General features: G+C 40.7%; 2 protein-coding genes across 6 annotated transcripts in view; both read left to right on the top strand.

Annotated features, from left to right (window-relative positions):
• Nucleotides 1-8,000, top strand: part of SPIN1 (spindlin 1) — a 74,426-nt gene extending 66,426 nt beyond the window's left edge. For all 5 annotated transcript variants that reach the window (XM_053289711.1, XM_053289710.1, XM_053289714.1 and 2 more), the window contains 2 exons: nucleotides 1,145-1,378; nucleotides 4,561-8,000. In XM_053289711.1, coding sequence (XP_053145686.1) covers nucleotides 1,145-1,378; nucleotides 4,561-4,760 — 434 coding nt within the window. In that variant the 3' untranslated portion in view covers nucleotides 4,761-8,000. The remainder of the gene's footprint in view (nucleotides 1-1,144; nucleotides 1,379-4,560) is intronic.
• Nucleotides 8,001-9,098: 1,098 nt separating this feature from the next.
• The window catches only part of NXNL2 (nucleoredoxin like 2), a 32,485-nt gene continuing 21,099 nt past the window's right edge, over nucleotides 9,099-20,484 (top strand). The window contains exon 1 of the mRNA XM_053289715.1: nucleotides 9,099-9,402. The gene's annotated coding sequence lies outside the window, so the exon portion shown is untranslated. The remainder of the gene's footprint in view (nucleotides 9,403-20,484) is intronic.

Below are 20,484 nucleotides of genomic sequence, written 5' to 3'. Positions count from 1 at the left end.
GTCTCATCGGCCTCTATGCAGCTTCTTACCCAAAATGAGGGAACAGTTACTGTATAGGCCCCACTGATGGTAATTAATTTAGCCTCTGACAGAGTTGATGCTTGGAGCATAGCCCTTTGAGATACTTCAGTGTTTATCAAATTGTTTGTTTGACATTTTCAGATGGTCTTATTTTGGTTCACTTTGGCTGTATTTAAGCCACTTTGTGAATCTTCAGCAGGAGGATAAACTGGAATATAATTTTTCAGAATAAAATAATGAAATTAGACCAAGGCTATTTAAGACTGGTTGAGACCTATACTCTCTAATTCTGCTCAAAAATAGTAATCAGTAGGGAGTCAATGTAGACCTCAGCACAGATGTAATGTGAGCTATTGGGAGCACACCTGCAGACTACCGCATTTTGAACTAATTGGGGTTTCTGAACTTTCCTCAGAGGCAGCTGCACTTACAACACATAATGATTGTCAGCTTGCAGGTTACCAAGGCATGAATTTTATGAAGTAAAATGGAAATGCTGTGGGAAATGCTGTATCTTGTGAACTACGGGCTCATTAGGAGCTTAGTAAACATATATACTTGCAAATTACTCATTGTCAAAGATGCAGGATTGAGTCCCCTAATCTAAGTATGCCTGTCTGATCTAGTATACTACTATGATTCTTTGAATATTGCTATGTTAAGGTATTTAGAGGTATCTACATCTACCCTAAACACTTCTTTAAAAAATGTTCAATTTTCAGTTGGCAGTTACTATCTTATAGCTAGCTCTAAATAATAGGATCAATATTTTCCATAACATTACAAACGGAATAGAAGTTTTATGGCTGTTTCTGCTTGTTAGTCATATCTAAAAATAGAATCTCATTCAGTGCCCAATGTATAAGAACTTTCTTTAATGATGATTGTTTCCTTTGGCCTTTAGACTATTGCAGTTGAAGTAACTTTCTGACCAGAGTATGATGGGAATTGTTCAGTACAGTATGTAGCTGGAATCTGCATATCAGTCCAGATATTGCCCTAGAAACATTACATTTTGTTCATGCAAATGTATTTTGTTCATTACATTAAGTGTACTATTCTCATAGCCTGTAGCACCCACACTTTTAGCAACATTTTAATCAATTATTGGTATATATTTCAGCTTCATCTCGAATCAGTGATGCCCATCTGGCAGACACAATGATTGGCAAAGCAGTGGAACATATGTTTGAGACAGAAGATGGTTCAAAGGATGAATGGAGGGGAATGGTCTTGGCTCGGGCACCTATAATGAACACATGGTTTTATATTACCTATGAGAAAGATCCTGTCTTGTACATGTACCAGCTTTTAGATGACTATAAAGAAGGTGACCTCCGTATTATGCCTGATTCCAGTAAGTTGAATAATATTTGATCATCTGTGTAAAAGAAATAAATCTGTTAAAATGCAAGAGGTCTGGCTGAACAGTGAGAGTTTGCAGAAGAATCAGAACTCTTTTAACTCTGCATTTCATATATCTTGATGTTGTTTGTGTTCATATACTTTGCTTGCTCTGCTTCTAGAGTAGAACAGAAAGAATGCTTACTATAATGACTATGTTAACACTGGTCATTTTAGTGAGCATTTTTTCTGTTCTACTCTAGAAGCAAAGCAAGCAAAGTATATGAACACATTATGCAGCTTCAGGATTTTGAAAGTTCTGCAAGCAAAGTGAAATGACAAACTATCATTAGAAGAGACATGTCTTTGTTTTGGGAAGGGCTGAGTACTGCTGTTGGCTCTGCATGCTACATAGCTATATAGGTTGTTGCCTCAAGTTCATTTGTGTGCAACCATAGGGAAAGATAGAGTGGTATAATATATATTTTTTGTTCTGCAGTTTTTTATTTAGCTGTTATGCAGAACTTGGGATAATCAGGCCCTATTCAGACATCGTGTTGGACCTGCATTCAGATATCTATACACACATACATGTGTTTGTGTGACTGTATCTGCGTTCAGCTTAAAAGAGAATCTGGACCCAAAAATGTTGGTACAGATAAGTGTACTGCTGTACCTGCATTGAACATACCATGTGAATAACTGTGCCTGTGCACAGATCTGCACCTGTGTACACTGCACACAGATTGTAGTAGTGCTGAATATATTGTGTGAGTAGTAGGTCTGTGCACAACCAAAAATATCTGGTCAGATTTTTAAAAAAGTTTGGAAGGCCAAGATAGCCTCCCCAAGATTATCGGAATCTGATCAGAAGTGACTTGGTACTGACTAATAAACCTATGTGGTTGAAGGGGGCACAACCCCCACCTCTCCAAGGTAGATTTTAAGGATAGCACCCCCAAAAGTTAGGGGGTGGGGGAAGCAAAGGGAAACCCCACGAAAGACTTACAGGGCCAGTAGGTCTTCCACCTGGGGTTGCCTTTGTCTCTCCCCCCCAAATTTGGGGGGTATACTCCTTAAAATCCACATTGGAGCCAGCTTATCGAGAGACTGGTTTTGTTCCAGTACTCCTATTGGAAGTAGGACTTGTTCTGCTAGCAGAGGCATATTGAGGGGAAATAGCGCCTAGGGCAAGCATTGAAATTGCACCCCCTGTCCAAACATCTGACACCCATCTTTCAGATAACTTTACCATAATATCAGCTGAAAAATACAAGTCTGAAGGTCACATACAAGTCACATATCTGAATATGTGTACAGTTATATTATATTATTTTTTTTAAAAAAAATAATTACCTGTAGCCCCTTCGGGGGGCTTCCTAAAGGCCGTGGGTGGGGGTCTGCAAAGGTCCCCCCTCCCCTCTGCTGGTCTCTAGGGCCTCACAGGGACCATTTGAGCATTTGCAGTGGCCATTTTTAAAAATATTTTTTTAAAAAAAAAAATAGCAGCTGAAAACAAAATGGCCACCATGCATGCTCAAGTGGCCTCTGTGAGGCCTGGTATGGCCTAGGGCCTCACAGAGGCCATTTGCGCATGCGCGGTGGCCATTTTGTTTTTGGCAGGCTTTAAAAAAATTAATTTTAAGAAATGGCGCCCCCTTCAAGTGGCGCCCGGGGCACGTGCCCTGCCTGCCCCACCCTAGATACGCCCCTGTCTGCTAGGACAATGGGGATTTTAGTCCCAATTCTGGTTATGATGACTCCCTACTGTCAAATCAGAAATCCTTCTGATAATGCCAGATAGTGGGTATATCAGCCCAATATTCCTGTTGGACTGATGTAGCTGCACAGCCCTACTGAATACTTCTTCAGGCTCCATGATTTGAAACTAATGATCAGGGTAGCATTTTAGTATTAAGGATGACAGAGTTGATTTAGAATTCTAATACATAGTTAAAGGCTTTTGTGGCCAAGGGTATTTGCCATACTATGCATAATAGTATTCTAAACTATCTTCCTCATTAGTGTGTCTTTTCCTCTTGTGCATCAGGATGCCACACTTTTAGATTTAACCATGATATTTTGGTGTTGGCCTTTAGAGTCCTTTCAGAAGCACTTATTTCTGATACACATATATCCTGGATAACTAACAACTTCTCAAGAACAAAATCACTGTAGTTACTTGGGATCTAGAAATAGTTTGATCAGAGTGTTGAAACTGTCCCACAGTGCTAGAAGGTGGTGCAGGAGCTGTGTCCCTGTAAGAGGCTGCTTCAGAGCTCGGCCACAGTGTTGATGAGCAGCCAAATACATGCAGAGTGGGGAGCAATTTTCACTGATCTCCCTTTCCTTCAAAAGGACTTCTAAGCTTCTAGAAATATGTCTCTGACAGCTGTGCAATCCTCAGAAGTATTTCTGGCAGCCAAATAGCACTTTTTGATTAGCACTTTTTGATCAACTAAAAGCACTAATCCCTCCACAGGCATCTGGCTGCTCACCAGTGCTCTGGCTGAGCTCCAAATCAGCAGCTAATGCTGTAGAACATGTGAGCTCGCTCTCTCACTCTCTCTCACGCCAATGCAGTATAACTGTCAGATTCTGCAAAACCAGCACAAGCTATATTTCTGATTTTTAATTGTGTGGATTCTGACATCTGTGTATGTTTTAATACAACAAATACAAATTCAGCAAAAATAAAACCAAGTCCTTGGATGTGACACACACATGTATGTTCCAGCCTAGATTGGCATTTAATCCAGGTTAAATGTATAATTTGAACTTGTCTGTGTGGGTCGAGTATGTAGTTAAAGTACTACTTGCCCTGTGCTCAGGAGAGCTGGATTAATTGGAAAGGGGGGAAATGTAGTCACTTGGAGAACTGACCCCAAACACTTATAAGTCTGTGCTAACCAACTATTTGTCCACTTATATTTCTGAATTGTGAATGGGATTGATAAGAGAAGCTGTAATTCCTTTCAAACATGTATATGAAATGATTTATTGTTCTGAGGATAGAGGGCAAAGCTGTTGTGGACAAATGTATACTGCCATCCACATCCTGCTAATGTTGAAACAAACTGGTAACTCTTGCTTGAAACTAAACAAGGATTGTTAGTCTAATTCTGAAGGTGCTAATAAGAATCTGTTTTACAAAATTCTGTTGTAGCTTAACTCAACCAAACTTTATTCTCTCAGATGATTCGCCTCCAGCAGAACGGGAACCAGGTGAAGTTGTGGACAGCCTAGTTGGGAAACAAGTGGAATATGCCAAAGAAGATGGCTCAAAAAGGACTGGCATGGTCATTCACCAAGTTGAAGCCAAACCCTCTGTCTATTTTATCAAGTTTGATGACGATTTCCATATTTATGTCTATGATTTGGTGAAGACATCCTAGACACCACCTTGCAAACTTTTGCCAAACTTGTGGAACTTCAATGTAAAATTTGTAGACACAAAGACTTAACTGCTTTCCAGTTTATTTGAAAGCTTAATGTCCCTGCGAGCCCACAATCTCTGCCAGGAAAACTATTCCATTGTGAACTATACAAATAGACATTTATGTGAACATGTCACATTGTGTAAGAGAACTTCTTTTCTTGAAGGAAGTCTTCTGGGGGTATGTGGATGAAGTTAGAGAAAACAGCAGCTGCAAATTCAAGCTGTGTTAAGTGGATCTAGCAATGTAAACATTAAACTGATTTTTTTTTTGATTTTTTTTTTTACAATTTGTAAGTTTCCCATCAGCTTCTCACTTGACAGTTCAACTGCCACATGCAAGTGTAGCATGGTATTATATTGCTTTCATGTATGTAACATTAAGTTTTCTTGTCTGGCAGTCCTTGTTTCCAGGGTTTGGGCAGAGATGGTTATAAAACGTTTAAAGCAGTGTTAAGGAGTGCCTAACCAATTTAACATCAGTGTACTGTGTTCAGATTAGCTGTTAAGCTACTATTACATGAGAATTTTGTACATTTTAGTTTGCAAGCAAGTAGAACACAACAGATATGTAACACAGTTGATGAGAGAATGCAGAGAAAGCCCATATTTCAAAATTTTAGGACCTGGTCAAAATACTGAAAAGGATGCCTTCAATTCTATATGTTAGGGAATTTTTTGTTACTTTTAGCAGAACCAGGTGCTTGGTGCCATAGCAGTCTAATACTTCATATTAGCATTAAAGAATACTATACAGCAACTACTGAGTGTCTCTATCAGAATTAGCAACCTAGATACTTGTGTGTAGACTTAAATCTGTTACACATAAACCACAAGAAGAGTCCTCTTACACTAAAGTCTTGTGTTGCAGAGAAGGAAGATAATTTGCCTTCTACTTGATCTGCTGCATTCCTTCTCATTTTATTGTGTCTGGTTCAAGGAGGCATCTATTTTTTTCTGGCCTTTCTTCTTGGGGTATGACCTGACAAAACATCTTACAACTCAAAACCTGTTGTCGCCTTTTGTGGTGTATGTTTGTGTTTGCTCGAGGTATGCTGTTTAATGTGAACTTCATTAAAAGAACACTAGGGTTCTGCATGCTAATGGTGTACTATCTAACGAAAGCTAGACAGTCTCCATGGTTCAATTACCTGCAGCCAGATTGTAGATGTAAATAAGCAGCCCACTGAATCCGCTCTTGATTTTATTTTATTTTGCAAAGTGGAAGGTAGGTAGGTGTGGCAGCTACTTTAAAATAATCAGTGAGAAAATACCAGAGCAGCAACAAAGTTTCCAAGGCAGAACACTGCAATAGTAAAAACTGTTTTGGAAAAATATATGGGAAGCCAACACCATTGTTATAATATAGCTTAAAGAAGGAAGAAGAGTGTTGCTGATCAGTTTGAGGTCCAAATTATTTCTGGTGTGGGTATGCATATTGAAAACTCCATGTTTTAAACCCCACCCCCTTTTTTGCCTGATTTCATATTGTAGCCTTAAGGCTTGTGCCTCGTTATGCTCTTTAATGGTAATAAATACTCATCATATAAATACAGTATCTTAAAATCTCTTGTCCATTGCTACTGTTGCTTTATATCCCAGTATTTCATCATGGGCAACCAAAGGCAGTCTATTTGTCTTTTCCATGAAGAGCTTCTCAGTGCAGTCCTTAAGCCCTAAGTACCTGAGTCATAAATGTTCCTTGTGTTCTTGAACAAAGTGAGCAGATTTGCAACCCAGTGTGTTTTCATCCTGCAGATCTGTATGTTTTCTATTGACTCTTTAGAGTCCTGCATGTAAATCTCAAAGCTGAGCCTGGCTCCATGAGCCCAAGTTGATATTTGTGGCACAAGAATGAGTGCGTGTATTAAACATACACAGAATACACACATAATGTAGTACTTTGAATTGTGGGCTACATAAACAATGAATCCAAGGTATGTCTCAAAATGATATTTGCTGAGGATTAAGTAGAGCGAAAATTTCACATTCAAAGGGCTTGCAATTGAGGGTGTCTTGCAAGTCTCTTGAATACACCACATTCTGCCAGTTTTAGAGTAATCTATATTCTGTACAAATTTTATGGTTTTTAAAGTGTCCACGTTGTCTGCTTTTTTGATAGCTTTGTCCTTTTTTTTTTAAATTAGGCTTGAGATTAATTCTACTCCCTTCCCATCTGCGTTGGGCTTTGTTTGAGGCTCATGTTTCAGATCTGCATGCAGTGCTTGTTACCCTGGTAACTAAATGTTGGTTCCTTGTTCTAGGGGTTCAACATGATTTTCCAAGTTATCATGGGGCTTGTGGTGGCACAAGCTATGGATCTGTGTATAAAAGTTACTGGCCTTTCTCTCCATTTACCTGCTGTAGTATTGTATATTGTGTGTTTTTTGCGTGATGTCGGGCTGCCCTGTAAAATTTTAAGACAAACAAATGCAGACCATCCTTTTTTGCATGCTTAGAAGGTAGAATGTTCAGTGTAACAAAACTTGCATGTTAAAAAATGTTTAGATTTTTAGTTTTTTTATTTTTGTGTTTTTTTTGTGAATTTGCTTATTGTGCTGTTTTAATGGTGGTTAGTAGGATTAAATGCACTGGTGAGGCAAACATAGTGCCAACAGGAGGTAACTTTCCAGTTGTATTTGTCATGCAGCGTTTGAAGGGACCATGTACACTGCTCAAAATGAAATAAAATCAGTTGAATTCAACACTCTGCTTTTTTGTGCCAAATCCTAAATTAAGTTGAAGTACAATCATATTTTTAAAAAACCCCAAACAATAATGGAACAAGCCTTTTCACTGGATAAGTCTAGCCTTCTTAAATTAATTTTTAAAATAAAGGCTTCTCCAAAGACACGTTAATTGCAATCATTTCAGAGAACCAAAAAAGAAAAAGCTTCAACAATTTGTGGTTCCTTGGAAATGCTGCGCTTTTTGTATTTTACATCATTAGTGCAATTTGGATGGTTCTTGGTATGTGTATAGTTCAAAGGTCTTCGTGTTCACATTTAAATTAGGTAAACAACTTCATCTCTAGAGCTTGGTTTCATTTTTTTTATTTTTTAACAATGTAGACAGTTCCCTGTTCTCTGCATTTAGAAGTATAAACACTTTAAATCTGTTACTTAATTCTGTAAGTAATTTTTATAATTATGATGTAACTCTATCCTTAAAACATTTAAAATAAACCCTTTATGTGCAACTAATGACTGTAAATCTTGTTCTCATAAGGCAAATGTAGTGATGTTTAAAACTATGAAGAGAAATTTCTTCAGTTTTATAATTAAAATTATTTTAACAATGAGCCATTCATGCTGATATATAAATATCTTGCCTCCGTAAGCAGATTTGCTTATTAGGCAATACCTTTTGCCAAGTAGGATACTTAAAATATTATTTTAAATTGGATAGCATTGTTTGGCTGTGGAACACTATTATTATGTATTAAATTCCAAACCAAAACCAAAGGGAATAATGGGAGGCTGTGAAGCAGCCTGAAAAATATTTATAGTGTCTATCTCCTGCATAGACATTTATTTGGTAGTGCAGAAATAGTGCTCTTGGAAAGAACTTGCCCATAGTGAGCAATGGCTGCTTTGAACAATGTTCGACAGGATACTGTTTCCATCTATTGTCTACAAAGGCATTGAGTTATTTTATTCATACCCCACATTTCCTTTAAAGCCACTAGACTTAGCTAGACTTTAGCCACTCCTAAAGGAGCACGATAGGATAAGGAACATCAAATGGAGCCTGCTACATACTTGCTTGGAAAAGAGCCCAGTTTCTGTGGAGCTTGATTACAAGAAATTGTGCTAAAGCTGGGATTTTATTGCATTGTTCTCAACTTTCACTCTTCAATCACAGGGTTTTTTCCGATGAGCTTTTGGAGAAATTGAAGTAAGGGGGTCTCTTTCTTGTCCTTAAGGTGCGAAACTAAACAGCTGCCACAGCAAATTTAACAACTCTGCTCCTTATTTTGGGCAGGCTATTGGTACTTAAATTTCCTGCAGCTTAGGCTACTGGTTCCCTGTTAATGCAACAAAACAACCCTTTTCTGAAGAGCCAGTTATACACACTAGTATCTTCATGTATTGAACCTCTCTTCTGCTTGTTGTACCCAGAAGAAAGGAGAGGGCTCCCTTCTTGCAGTGGCCACCACTCCCGCTGCCCCCAGAATCAGTGCTCTAGCCCTTCAGGAATAGACCACCGCTTTACAGTGTACAAGGTCTGTTTAATGCTACCCGAATTATGACGTCTAAATCAATCAATACAAAATTGGCATATGGTATAAAAAGCAATATGTCAGCAATATAATCCTCTAGTCAGTTTTTAAACAACAAAGGGGTTAGAGAAGCATCACATGACCAGCAGACCATTAACACTCTAAACTGCCTGCCTTGGATGTCTGCCTTAGAAGCTGAGAGAAGCGGTTGGAGTGTCTGGAACACATAAGCAGGCACACTAAAAGGGAAAACAGTTGAACAGTCCAACTGACACTATTTTGATACACAAAATAGGAGTTCAGGATTACAGGGTGCTAGTCTCACACCAAAGCTTCTGTCATATTGGCAAGATCTGGATTGACCTGGAGAAAGCAACAGGTATGTGCTGTGGGACATAAAAAAGGGTCCATAGGCTATGATGAAGTGGTCTGAGAAGAATCAAGTGATGAATTGCTTCAGATATTCATAGAAACATCAAGAGAGGATGTGTGAATGCTGCTTCCTTCCTCTGCCCACTTCAGAGTCATGTGTGAAGGGGAAATATGTATGTCTATCCCGTCATCTGGAAAATGTGCTCCTCTTCTCCACAGCCCTGCCTCTAGCTTTTGTATTGTTGAGAAGTTTACTAGTGTCTGTGTGCCTCAGACTGAAAATAGCAAATGAACGAGAAGGGTACTTAAGCCACTAAAAGCACTACATTATACATATGTCAGTATGCATAACTCTTCTTCCAGATGAAGATATTTCAGACCTTGTACAACAAGGCCCTAGGTATTTCTGCCTTTAACAGATAACAATTTGTTATCTTCTGCCTCTTCAAAACATTTGCTCAACCTGGCCTATAATAGTTGGAATAAACATCCATTAAAACAACTTCAGCAGAATATAAATGCTGCTTTAAGTAAGACTAATAATTGCTATATATAAGAAATACTAGCTAAACCCATTCCAAAAGCTTTTAAGCAGAGGTTTTAAAGAGACTTTGCAGTCTATCTAACGTGTCTTTTACAGCTAAAGCATTTTATAGTTTATCTCCTGTGTAAATTCTCCAACTTGAGCTCTGATCTTAGTTGTCAATGCAACATGGACTTGCTTTCTTTTTAGATTCTGTCTCCAATTAAGACTTCTCCAACATGTAAAAACATACAGCTTTTCCTAGAAATTGCCCCAAATTATTATTTTCCATTTAGCATGTTGTCATCTAATGGTGGGCTGTTAAAGGATATTTCATATAAGCTAACTTTTAGGCATAGTACTCTGGAAGCTAAATGGAATCTCTGGAATCTAAAGAATCCTTGAATAATTTAATTGACTTTTCATGTTGTTGATTGGTATCTATTTTCCCTTTATCCCATTATTCTGTAGTGCTATCATGTTTCTGTACTACTTCATCAGATGGAAATCCTTAACCCCAACATAGAGGGTATCGGACAAGGATGTGAACAAAACCACACTTGAAATAAATGTTTAAAGCAGATTCTTGCATCAAAGAGAGTTTCTCCCTTTTGACCATGCTCATGGATTTGCTCTCCCGTTAGCTGAATATTTGGAAAGATGTGATTTGCTCATAGCTTGTCTACAACAGACACATTTTTCTAAAGCATACAAAAAATGAAACAATCTACTGTGAGCAGTCAAAAGAACGTGGTTTTCAGCAGCAGCTAAAGTGACCTCAGCTTGGGAAGGTTTCAGAATCCTGCTCTATTTAGATCTGTTTACTTTCACTGACCTGCATGGCCTGTACATAAGACTGTGTACCAATGTGTATAGTTTGTATATAAAAAGACTGCTTATCAGCTTTTACTGCAGAGTGCATTAATCTAGAAGTTTGCCCAAGTCCCTACAGGGCATTGCAGTGTGGTGTACAACCAGGAACTTGGCCGAGATTGCTACTCATACCATGGGATGCTCCTAGAGTTGTAGGAAGTGGACCACACAAGCTGTACATCCTCCAGGCAGCTATGGTAAATGGCAGGCATCCATTTGATAAATGTGAGGAAGTCCCTGGCCTCTATAAAAATGTGCTGTGTGACAATAACATGACTCTCTGAAATGCAGACTTTATGAGAAAGTAAATGTTACTATGGACTACTTCCCCCCCTCAAGAGGTCATAAAAAGAATTTGTCATACCCTACACCTGTGAGTTAAGTAATTTGAAATTTGCTAACTTAGAAGCATCCTGCCATTCTGGCAATGGGAAGGTATGACAAACTCAAAACAGCAGCAAGTATGCAATGAAAACTTGGATCGGAACCTTCATTTTCCTTATCAGTACTCAAACCACTTCACAACACGTGCTTTAACCCCATCTTTAAAAGTCTGAATAAGATACTGCAGTCAAGTGCCTAAAACTAGACTTGCAGATCTGCTTTCAGATAGGGTTGATTTTGTCATGCACTTTTCAAGCAGTAGCTTCACATGACCACCACCAAGTGTGGTGCCCCCCCCCAAAAAATGTTGACCCAAGAATGCACTCTCCTGTCGAGGTAATCTAAAGAACTGGAATGTCGTGTGAACCCACCCAAGACTGGTTCCTGAGTCGTCCACCTAACATTCTACCAACTTCCACCCAACATTCTCTACCCCCTAGGAACCAATATTTTAAGCTGGGCAGACAGACTAGGGTGATGGCTCAGAAACCGGATTTGGGGTTCGCACAACATGTCTGCTGGGAGTGCGCTCTCTTGGTTCCTGACATTTTCCTGGGCACTGGACTTGCTGGCAGTTATGAGAAGCTGTACTTTTTGGAAATGGTCTCAAGCCACGGTTTGGTTAATAAATCAAATGATGGGCCTTCCTATCATTTACAGTTGGGTTTACTGTCTGGAATGAGCATACTATGTCGAGTATTTTATAACAGCAAGGACAATAATTAGGAACAGGAGAAGCAGATCTAAATTCCCATTTTCTTGTAAGTGCTTTCCGAAATCCCTTGCTGCTGTGGAAGAAAGGCTGCCATTCCTTCACAATTGCCTGAAAAAGCGAGCTTTGCCACTATAGTAAAACATACCAAAAAAAACCCCCTATTAAATCATAATGGAAAAGTTGAGGACACAAGTTTTTCTTTAATACAAGTATAAATGGAGTGTGGTTGGGGAGGAAATACCTTTGTTGACTAAAAACTGACATCTGGCAGTATCCAAGCAATGTTTACCAGTTTCCCAACAGGCAATGTCACCTCAGTCTCGAGCTAAAGCTAATTTGCTCCCTTGAGAAAGGATCAGGAGCGCTATAAAAATAGCGGCATGATGATAAACCTCGGAGTGGCTTCCAAAACCTAACTCCAGACCAAAACAAATAACCCTTTAAAAGAATAGAATATGCAAAAGCAATGTGTGCAGTGAATAAAAGAGCTGGGTATCCAAAGTATAAAAACTTCTATGCATTCTCAACGAACTACCAACCCTGTTAGTTCAAGATCATGTAAAACTCTTAGGCAAATGCTGTGCTTTTCTCATCAAGTCAAACAAGGGCAACAGGTGCAACATGAAGATCATTTTTTGTGGAATGTCATTGTATTGCTGGGAACTGTGCAAAGCATTGGCTACACATTTATAACAAACCTTTCTCTCTGTTGCTGAAGTGTCATTTCCTATCTCAGTTTTTAGACTAAACTAAACTGGGGGGAGGGGCTGCCCCCCCCCAACTAAACTCCAAAAGGCGAAATATGCTAGATCTGTTAACCAATTCACATTACTAAAGTGAGATGTAGATTTAAGGCAAGCTGTCTAGGACTGTTTTAAGAAACAAAAGGCAAAGCCCTAAATGGGCTGCCATGCATTCACGATAAATGCAAAGTGTGAACCTGTGCTTGTGTTGCTTAAATTGTATCTGGGGGGATGGGGGCAGGAGACAATTTTCATCAGGGTAACAATGTAAGGGGAATGGGTTTCCCAAACAATGTGGTCCCAATCCTGACCCCTTCACTGCTAGCCACTGGCTCTTATTTAAATAAAACAAAAACCAAACACGAGACCAAACTACACATTACATTAAAAATGTAGTTTGGCCAAGTATTCCCTAGCAGCAAAACAATAAGAAAGAGCTGGAAATCCACAACATTCCATGAAGGCTAGTCAAGTCATAATGGAAACTTAAAACACCCATTATGTGATTCTCCCACCCGCCCTGCAGCCCAAATATAAATAGTGTGTTTAGGAAGGAAGTACCTGTTAGTTAATTGAAAGCTGACATTTGGTAGTAGCCCAGCAATAAGAGCGGATGAATTTCTGGTCACCAGACTGTTTCCACAAAATCTTCACCAATAGCCAGATACATTTTGGTCTTTAAAAACACAATAATAAACCTGCAGTTGCTCGATGCTGATAATGTCACCAAGGTATTAAATGGCCAATATTTAAGATATGTAATATATTCATAAGGTATTTTGTGACTATGCAATACAGTCTTCCATTCTTGCTTTTAAACAAACCTATTGTTCCCATTTTCTACCTTTTTAATTATTTTTATGTTTTTGTGGTCTATGGCATTTTTTCACCTTTTAATGTAAACTATGATACTCATCAACTCCTTCCTTAAAGCAGAATTGGAACTCAAGGTAATTTTTTAAATGACCAAAACCAAAAAACCCACCAAAAAACAGCAGTATCATAGGAAACATAAAATGCCTCTTCCTTAATCATAGTTAAGGGAGCATGGATGGGTGATAGGATCCTATAATTCTTCCCCATCTTCTCTTCCCGTTTTCCCCTCGCAAGCACAAATTGCCCTTACAGCCTCAACTATCTTAAGAGTTACATCGGCACACACACCTGCCACTGGTTAATGCTAACTAGGATTATATTTTAATCAGGATTCTATATCTAAGTTAAGATGGAGCCTTTGTTAGGGATTTGCCTCTAAAACATGTGCCTAAGCTAGTATGGCATTCATCTGGCAGATGGAAAAGATATTTGTGAATTCTAGGGGCCTGGCTGAACTACACACCAGATGTAGAAACCAGATTCAGACCTCTTTCAACCCTGGAAACCATTTCAGAGACCTATGGTTTTTCAAATAAGTCATGACATCGTAAAAAGCCTTGATTGCTGATAGCTCTCCTCAGAAACTGGGGTTGGCAGAACAGCCGTTTTGTTTCTTTGTCTCAGTAATATTGGTGCAAACTCAAAACAGTCTTGCCCCAAGCATGATCTAATACAAACACTTGGTTTTTCTAAGGAAAAAATGACACCAAGCTAACTGAAACTCCTATCACCAGCTCCGTGGGGGCACAAAAGAAAAACCCTCAGCACACCCAGCAATATTGTAAAATTACCCAGTCATAATCTGAGTCAGACAGACAAGTCAGTTCTTTCTGGGGGCTTGCCTTTTGCCCCACCAAATCCACACCTGATAAATCTATGTGGTGATCGCTAGGCCTATTTCCACTATCTGCATCACAAGGAATACTTCATCACCCCTGAGCATACCACTAGACCAGGGCTGCACAACTTTGGTCCTCCAGCTGCAGAATGTTGGACTACAACTCCCACTGTACTTATTGGCCACTGTGCCTGGGGATGATGGGAGTTGTAGTAAAAAACAAAAACAAAAACCAGAGGGCCAGAGTTGTGTAGCTCTACACTAGACAGTGCACTGACAGACAGCCACCATCATTTTAGTGCTGTAAAGAAGTGCCCTACTGGATCATGCCAAGGCCTATTTCCCACAGATGCATTTGGGAAACCCAGAAAGAGGAGATGGCAACTGTGGTGGCATACCCCTTCTCCTGCCTTTACTTCCCTGCAAATGGCCTTCAGCAGCATCCTGCCTTGGAACCTGGTTGTAGCATATAGCCCTCAAGACTGGTAGCCATTGATAGACTTGTCATTCATGAATTTGCTTAATCCCATTTTAAAACACCTAACCTAGTGGCTATCACCACTTCTTGTGACAGCAAATTCAGTAGGTTAATTATGTGCTGTGTGAAGAAGTATTTGCTTTTTTGTGTCCTAAATCTCTAGCCAATCAGTTTCATGGGATGATCCATAGTTATAATGTTGAAGAAGAAAGCTTCACTCTATCCATTGTCTGTATACCATACATAATTGTATAATCCATTATGTATATGTCATCTTCATGTTTTTTCTAAACTCAAAAACTGCAGCATTTCTTCATAAGCCTTTCCCTGTTGTTTCAGTCACCGGCACTATACAATAGGGGTCTCTGGATACACAAACTGCACTTTCAGGCTTCATGTCTCCAATGCTCCAACTTATTGACAAGTCACGTCCAACTGACAGGAAGTCAGTGCAACCCATGCACAATCTCCCAGAGAATACCATCCTAATAACCATGAATGTAGAGGCTCAATACACCAGTATCACCCACAAAGATGGACTACAAGCTATAAAAATATTATCAGATATTATACTACAGCACATCTGACTATCAAGCTTTGCCTTTTTGTCCTCACCCACAATTACTTCGATTGTGGGCACAACTTGTACCTTCAAGTCAATGGCACTGCCACAGGGATTTGCATGGCACCACAGTATGCCGAGGTTTTAATGGTTCATTTGGAATGCTTCCTCAACTTATTACATATTTTTATACCATCCAAAACTTATGTCTCTGGGCAGTTTACAACAAAAAACAACAGAAAAGTTAACATTAGTTAAAACAAATAATAACAACTCCTGTCTCCTGTCTGGCAGAGATATATTGATTACATCACCATCTTGACTTGTGGACAGGAGGAGGACCCTGAGAAATTCCTCCAGGACTTCCACAACTCTCCCACCACCAATACATCAAACAGGGGGAACTTTCAGGATACTACTGTGCAACTACATGACACATCTTATAAGTGGAAACCCACTCTACTCTATGCACACAAACATGCTTCCAGCTTTCAATCAGAACATACAATGGACATTATCCATTGTCCATAGCCATAACCTGTACAGACCCAGAAGGGGAAATAACAGGACCCCAATGGTTTCATCTACAGCTTCCAGCTCAAGCCACTTCAAAGTATCATCAGTGATATACAGCCCATTGTAGACAATGACAATTTTCTCTCATAGGCCTTGGGTGGCAGGTCTGTTCTTCCTTATAGACAGCTTCATAAGCTTAAATGGCTACTTGCCAATAACAACAAACATCAAAGAAACACACAGAGACTAAACTTGCCAGGAACCCTTCAACCAACTCTGTCCCCTTATTTATTATGGTAACACCATTAGAGGACCCAACAGTGGACCAGTTTAAACAATACCAGCCCCAGCACACATGAAGAAGGAGAAGCATACCAAGAAAGCATCCACTGAGATGTCCTACATGCCCCTCCTTTAAACAAGTCTTTGGAGCTCATGTTTAGGGGCCATTTGCTGAATCACTGACTGAGAGAGAGCTCCTCAGAAAAAGGAGCTCCTAGTAAAAGATTCAATGAACCACTGACTGAGGAGAGGAAATTTTCAACGGGGCTAAATAGCCCTTTCCCAGCACAGACCACAGCCCCTGCATTTGACATGAAGGGGGAGGGGGGCGTAGCTTGGGCGCACAAATGCACACAAATCCATAAAGAAAGGAGCTGCTGGTGGGACCTTGCCAGCGAGCTCCCTACACGCCTGGCTGGTATTGTTTGAAACAACCCAGTGTCAGCTACACTATCAGGGGCTCATTCATTTGCTCATCCTCCAGTGTGTTATATGCTATTCAGCAATCCAAAAACCTTAGTTTAAGATGAGAGTTGAGGCTTTACATTTTTACTTGTGCTCTAAAGAGAATGGAAATTTCAGGTTAAGATGTGTATCTTAACTTATGTGCCAAATAAGGTGTAAAGGCTTTGTACAGTCTGGTATATGATGATGGCTTTAGAAATGAGGCACCATGCACCCACACTTTGCCTTGATCAGAGATGCATCAAGCAGAAATTCATCAGGGGCATCTCTAGGAAGTGATTAGCAAAACTGCACCTGTTAAATGTCTGCCTGGATGCATCCCTCCCCAGACCAATGTCCAGCTGAAAGATCAAGGCAAAGTGTGGGTACATGGAGCATTTGCTGATTTTCCAAATGCTCTAAACAGACTGTGAACTGGCTTGGTCTGTTATTTGCAATGATGTGGAACATTTTCCATGGGGAAAAATTGTAATTATGGGTGTGCAAGAAACCGTTCTCAGCGATTTGGTTTGAATTCAAACTGAATTAGAACCAAACCACTGGTCCACAAACTGGTTCAGCTGGCAGTTTGGTTTGTGCAGTCAAGCCAGGACAAAACGGTTTGGCCCCATTCAAGGAGCTATGTTTGTAAAGGGGAATCCGGTAAGGATTCCCCTTTTCAAGCAAAGAGGATTCCTATCTCCAAAGGGGTTCAAATGGCAGGTGGGGGTAGGCAAGAGGGCACCTCACGGCTGGCAGCTTGCCGCCGCCGGCTCCTTAGAAGCAGCAGCTACTCCTCTAGGCCCTGCCGACGTTCCGCCACCCCCAGCAGCACAGGAAGGTGGCAACCTGCGCCAGTGGAGCCCAGAGGAGCCGCCAACACCGAAGAGCCACTGCTGCTATGATGCCAGTGGTAAGGTGCCCTCTCACCCTCCCTTCACCCACCCCTTGAACCCCTTTAGAGGTAGGAATCCCCTTTGCTTGTAAAGAGGAATCCTCACCAGATCCTCCTTTATAAGCATAGCCGCTCTAACCAGGCTGAACCAGTTCGATCCGAACCAGGCCCAGTTCGGTTCAAACTCGGACTGGCCCCCTTTTGGGCTCCTTATTTGGGGCAGAGGGGGTGTTGCCCCCCACTTACCATCCCCCCCTTCTCTCACCAGATATACCATCTCTTCCTTCCTCTCGGTCTTTCTCTGTGTGTGTGTATCATCTGAGTGCTGCCTTTGCATTTTCACTGGTTGCCAGTAGACGGCACTTGGTCTTTTTTCTAAATTTCTTTATAAAGCCATTTCTTCCTTCTTAGGGTGTTCAGTGGGATCCATTGCCCCCAAATGAAGTAACCATATTTAGTCACTACCAGAATAGTATATTTAGTGCTTCAGCACCAATTAGGATGTGCCTTTCTTTTCTCCCACCCACCCCCCGCAAGGGTGGGCAGGGGCTAGCCCAGCCCCCAACCAATCAGAAGTCAGAATAGCTTACAGGCACCCATTCTGACCAATGGGCAGTAAATAAGACCAGCCCAGTCATCTGATTTCCCAGGGTCCTTCTAGGCAGGCTGAGAGGGCTCTCTGGAGATCTGTGTGCAAAATGAGAGCACTCAGTCTGCAAGCAAAATGGGAGTTCAGGACAGGTAGGAGCCCTGGCTAACTTTCTCTAGCTTCCCCTTTTCCAGAGGGAAGCCAGCCTTTTCCTCCTCACTCAGCACCCCAACCAAGCCCTCGGGAGGCATTGGATTTCTCCAGCATTTGCTGGGAGCTCTTTTCTTTTTAAAATGCCACTAGCAAATCTTAGCAAAACTCATGAGATCTAGAGAATGAGGGGGGAAGTGGGGGATGTGGACTGGCATTTCCTCTGGGTAGGTACTTTACTAACAAGCAAGCAGCCGCCTCTGCCCCCCCCCCCTTTCCTCCTCTTCTGAGACTTTAAGCAAAGTCTTAACTCTTGCTTGTTCCTTTTGTCTTTCTCCTACCCTCTCACTTCTCTTGAGGGCGAAGGAGAGGAGTGGGGGGTTATAGCTTCCAAATAAAACAAGGCATTTGTAGTGGCACTGTGGAAGATATGGCGAGGAAGCCTAGTGGTGTGATCCACTTTTACCCTCTGCACATGTAGACTACTATACACACTGCTTATATCCATGCATTTAAAGGGTTCATTCTAAGCCTCTCTAGCCTTAAACTTTAGTAACCTTGTACTCCTGTTTTTAAAATAGAAAACTGTATATCCACCTCCATTCCTGTATTCATATTTTCAGTTTATATTACTATGTCAATTAGTACAGCTGGGCACGGATAAGGTTTACTTAAAACATATGCATTAATCACCCACCTGGGGCAGGGAGGATGGGAAGATGCACTGCCTGGGATGGGAATGTACTTGGCCACTGGTCAAGTGCATTGGTCTCACACAGACTACTGATAAGGGGGGGGGATAACAGCCCCTTTCTTGGTGCTGCTTATGAGAGTCATAAAAGTATAAGAAAGACACAGATACCCAGTAATTTGGAGCTTCAGCATAGACCGAGAGACCCAGGAAGGTGCTACGCACCAGCTGGCATTACAGGGGCCAAGTCCTTTTCGTCGTCACCGGGGCTCCCCGATGAAAAAAGATTGCGCCAGATCAGGGACGTATGCTTTATCTTTTGTTCTGTAATCCTCTTTAAAACATTATTCAATTTTGTCTAATAAAACCTCTTTGGCATTTACACTGGTTTGAGCTTATTGCCTCAGAATCCCAGAACCTGTTGGACACTGGTTGGCCACCAGTGCCAATACAGCATTTTAACTGAAATTACTAATTGGATGACCTCCAGCTTATCCTGTTTATAATGTGTGTGCCATTAATGCAGAAATGTCTTTATTTTTTAAGAATTATGAGATGATTGCCTTCTTTTCATGGGCAACCTAAGAGGCACAGCTTGAAAACCAAGCTAGGCCAAAATAGTCAAGTAGCTCCACCATTCTGGTCCTCAAGCCAGTTCCTGTTTGCTGTTGGTTGGTATTTTGTTTTTTGTTTTTTGTTTTTGTGAGTGGTAGGATTGAAAGGAGAGGTCCTCAGCATAAGTTCTTTGTACAGGTTTGTGATTTATATGGCTTAATTTTCAAATCTGATAAAGGCGTCTCTCAAGTAAATGTTGCACAGAACCGTCACCAATTCTATACAGCTTATTACAAGTAAAGCCTTAACAAACCCATGGTGTCTTACTCCCAAGATTTGCAGCCCAAGGACATATCCCAGAAATGTTTATATTGTGTGAAAGGGAGAAATAAGGCTTGCTTTAAAAAAAAAGTATGCATGTGCATATTTGTTAGAAGCAAGGAAACTAGTTGGCTCTGTGTGTGGCCAAACACACTGTGGTACAGTGCCAACCACGAGGGTTCCGTTCTGGCAAAACCTTGCCGTTGGCAAATTTGCAGTTGGTGAGGCATTAAAGTCTATGGGAAACGGGGAGTATGGGGAACCACGGCCGCAAAAAGACCTAAAAATAAAGGGGGGGGGATAACAAAAAATACTTTTAAAAATCTTATAATATTGCCAATAATAACCAAAAAGAATGCACAGATCGAACATCTGGAAATTGTTTGAACCCCACCAAAATCACTCAAAGGCATTTTAAATTGGCAAGAGGCAGCAAGTGCCAGCAAGAGGAATGAGCAGATTGAACCTCTGAACCCCAAAAAATTGCTGAACGCCCCCCCAATTACTAAAAAATCTTCCCAACTGCAGATACTCGTCGGCAAGACCTGTCACAATTTCCTATTTGTATATACTCAAAACCGTGGTTGGTAACACTGTTGGTAACACTTTCAAATGGTGTGAAATATGTAGGTGTTACCTGCAAACAGGTGCTCA

Source organism: Hemicordylus capensis, chromosome 2 (assembly GCF_027244095.1).
Source record: "Hemicordylus capensis ecotype Gifberg chromosome 2, rHemCap1.1.pri, whole genome shotgun sequence".
Taxonomy (NCBI): domain Eukaryota; kingdom Metazoa; phylum Chordata; class Lepidosauria; order Squamata; family Cordylidae; genus Hemicordylus; species Hemicordylus capensis.
This window is presented reverse-complemented; position numbering and strand designations above follow the sequence as displayed.